The sequence below is a fragment of the Olea europaea genome, unplaced genomic scaffold (assembly GCF_002742605.1).
Source record: "Olea europaea var. sylvestris unplaced genomic scaffold, O_europaea_v1 scaffold707, whole genome shotgun sequence".
Lineage (NCBI taxonomy): Eukaryota > Viridiplantae > Streptophyta > Magnoliopsida > Lamiales > Oleaceae > Olea > Olea europaea.
The window spans coordinates 95,852-99,355 of record NW_019265467.1 but is presented as its reverse complement, the minus strand read 5'-3'; the positions used below and the strand labels follow the sequence as shown (position 1 = coordinate 99,355).

At 34.2% G+C, this 3,504-nt stretch overlaps 1 protein-coding gene across 2 annotated transcripts; it reads left to right on the top strand.

The window, feature by feature from the left end:
* The first annotated feature begins 670 nt into the window (after positions 1–670).
* Positions 671–2,299, top strand: LOC111390720. Of its 2 annotated transcripts, none has more exons than XM_023015810.1 (5): positions 671–866; positions 1,215–1,267; positions 1,380–1,455; positions 1,604–1,671; positions 1,836–2,299. In XM_023015810.1, exons 1-5 carry the CDS (start codon positions 809–811, stop codon positions 2,025–2,027), a joined length of 447 nt encoding a protein of 148 aa, XP_022871578.1. In that variant the 5' UTR covers positions 671–808; the 3' UTR covers positions 2,028–2,299. The 2 variants fall into 2 exon arrangements, with proteins under 2 accessions (XP_022871578.1, XP_022871579.1); XM_023015811.1 differs by having other exon boundaries at positions 673–866; positions 1,383–1,455.
* Positions 2,300–3,504: the final 1,205 nt, after the last annotated feature.

The following is a 3,504-nucleotide window of genomic DNA, read 5'->3' as shown; positions in this document are numbered from 1 at the left end:
AAACTATCCATGTAGGGTTCGGACAGTGATGGAAATATAGGAAAATCAGAACACCACTCCACATTTTCTTGTCATTTCTAAAGACACGTCTTGTTGGGAATTTATTTTTCTGTTCTTGCAGTTTCAGGAAGACTTGAACCTCCATTAAATCTCCCCTAAAGATTATCAGATTTTTAGTAAATTTTGATAAAAATTGATGAAATATATAGTTGAAAAATAAATTGTTGACTTTAACTTGAGATTTTAATTTGATTTTAATCCAAACCAAACAAGGCTAATCTCGATTGCCATTTTCACACTGCATGTCATACATCTAGTGTATTTTTTGGGCCCGTTCGATATGACTTCTACTTTTATTCCATGTAGAAGAATTTTTGGAAGAAGTTACTTTAATTTTTATTTTAAAAAAAACTTTTTATTCTAAAAGTACTTTTAAAAAAAGTTAAGTTAGATCAGCTTCTTCTAAAAAATCTTCTAATTAAAAGTACTTGTATAAAATTATTCAGAAGGGGTTCAAAAGAAGCTTTGGATCTCGAAAGCTCTTTTGACTTTTCAAATGTCACATTAAATGAGCTATTTGTTGGCTCTTCATTACTGTCGTCGCCATGGGTCCCTTATGCCTTACATATAGATATACAAGTTGCATGTATTCACCAGCTTTAATGCACAAAATATAGTATTAAGAACTTCGGGAGGGAAGGATAAACACACACAACATATCCACATTCCCTTCCATTTCCCTCTTCATCAAGTACTCCAAATCTGTCCAAAATCCGATTGTTCTATCAAAAATCCTTTAATTCTCCAAATGAAGTCCTGGCTGCTGCTTATATCTCTGCTAATTTTAATGCTTCATGAAGCTCAAGGTATGTGTATACGTACGTACATATATATTGGGTCGAGTAGTCCCTTCGCTCCCTGACTTGATTCCCAAGTCAAAATAGCTAACCACAAGTAGTGGTCATATGAATATATATGTATATATATTAGCAATATTCAAAAAGACGCTGCCATATCCTTCCACTTTACGGCAGTATCGAGATTTGCAACATATGTCCAAACGTTGCATAAGGTCTTTTACAACATTTTTTGAACGTCGCAAAATATTGTTTTTTTATTGTGGGTCGAAAATTACCCAAGTACAGCTCATTAAGTTATTCGTTTACAGCATTATAATTGCAATGTTTTGATTTATCTCTCCTATTCTGATGAAGGCTTACGATTGACAAGAGAATCTGTATCGACTAGACATCATCATAATATTCCTGTAAGTACACACACAGAGGCTGTTATTGTTGAATTTTGAGTAATTTCAAATGAAGGAATTATATGTACTATCTGATGTAGTCTAATCTGAATATGATATTTTGGTAATTCAGCAGGAAAGTATTCCGGACAGAAGAATTAATGTTGTTGTTGAAGAGGTTGTCCATTACAAAAGTAGTCACGGTTCAGGTAATTACTAAGGATCTATTTTTTTTCCCCAACCTAATATTCATTGATTATTTCTCGACCGTGGATCAACCAAACATGTCATGGTTTTCGTTTTGCTGTGAGAGACTTGAGAAAAATCTTATACTCAACTTCTAGAGTTTGTTTGCAGGAAGAAATGATAGAAAACTTATGACCAAGACAAGTACCCATATTTCCAGCACTGACGCCATGATTAAGGTGGGTTTTTAAGGGTTAGAAAACAATGTTTAGTCCAGCATAGTTTCAAATCAAAACTCTTTTGGCTCATTTAAAATCAAAACAAGAAATTAAATCTTGTTTATTATAGTGTAAGCGTGTACATTTTTTTCTTCTCTCTTATATGATTAGCTTTGCGTGTACAGAATGACAAAACTGAAGGAAATAAAGATCGTACCAAATCAGAGGGCAAATCAAGAAGTGAAAAAATTCCTGGGAGCAATTCATCACCTGTAACTGAAAAACAGCAGCCTGTGGCAGAGCCTTACCCTGGCATTTTGGACATAGCTGGAATGGATTATTCTCAAGCAAGAAGAAAACCTCCTATACACAATTAGAGCTAGCTACAAGGATGAACTGGACAGAGAACAATACGATAGACGAGATTTTTATTTTTCTTTCTTTCTTTCTTTGATGCTGTCCAATACTATATAGTATACTTTATCTCCAGATTTGGAAGATAGTAGTGATCTCCAAACTGAGATATCTCCCTTGGAGGGTGGTGTTACATTGAAACTTGATAGCGTATGGGATCACTGTACAATGAATAGAAATAACGAACTTTGAGTTTGTCATTCCCACGAGAAATAAGATATACTATTTAGTTCAATAACTTTTACTAAATTCAAGTGTGCATGACATCAAGAGAGTGATTTGTTTGGTTTTCTATAGTACGCTCAATCTATAAGAAGTAATAAAAGTGAAGTTTTCAATTGTGAGATGCATGTATTGGAATCTATAATCCCTCTATTGCCATTTATTTTAACTCTTGGTCATAATATAGTTAATTTCTTGCATTTTGATGATTGATAACGCTAAATTATTCAATGCTCTTTTTCAAGACACAGGAATCTATGATTAACACGATCCGATTGTTGGGAATCTACTTATACATGCACAGCGGAAAATTAAATTATTTCGATTCCCATCCAATAGATCTCATTGTGTTTGGTTAGGAATTGTGATAAGATTGTACCTTTTGTCAGATCTGCAATCTTTTGCTTTTCTTTTCGTTCAATCAACCTTGATTTGCCACCACAGCTGTCCAATTCTCCAGCCTCCAACGGTGATCCACACAGAGAATATGATTGCAGCCTCTAGGGTTTTCTCTTGTGCCAGCAAGAACAATGAAAACCTTAATGGACCTCAAACCCTAGTTATGTATTTATATAAACCCAAACAGGCTCGGTCCGGTCCGGTCCAATAATTAATTAATCCAATTAATTAAACCCGGTCCGTGAATTAATTAATCCAATTAATTAATTCGAAAATATAAATAACAAATCCAATTAATTAATTTATTCAACGATTGTTAAATTAACCAATTGGCAATTTGCAATCTTCCAATTCTCTTTTGTGTGTGACCCATTAGGTTCCCGACCACGATGCCTAACGACGTGAAATATTATTTTGATCTAATCAAAATTGATAAATTAAAACACCCTTTTAATTTATCGTCAATTCACATTCGCCGTCCCTGATTGACATCTAGCAATGTGTCAGGGCAATACATGTGACGGGAAATGTCATGTGGTATGACAAAACCAAATTCGTTCGTTTACCGTGAAACTATAATCCCTTCGTCAATATGATCCGATCAATTACGAGATATGGAGTTGTGTCAATCTCGATCATCGATCATATCTTTCACTCCACTATTAAGTCAATATAAATCGAAAACTCCTTTTCGACTTATGAGTACACCTTGGCCAAGGATTTCATCATTGACTTAATTGAATGAAACGCAGATCATAATCTCCTACTATCTAAGAGTGACGAATCCTTTATTGATCAATCACAACCTTCATACGATTC

Coding starts and splice junctions, on each gene's coding strand:
- LOC111390720 (XM_023015810.1), top strand. CDS start 809: ATGAAGTCCTGGCTGCTGCTTATATCTCTGCTAATTTTAATGCTTCAT. Junction 1,268..1,379: donor GACATCATCATAATATTCCT/GTAAGTACACAC, acceptor TTGGTAATTCAG/CAGGAAAGTATTCCGGACAG. Junction 1,456..1,603: donor CAAAAGTAGTCACGGTTCAG/GTAATTACTAAG, acceptor GTTTGTTTGCAG/GAAGAAATGATAGAAAACTT.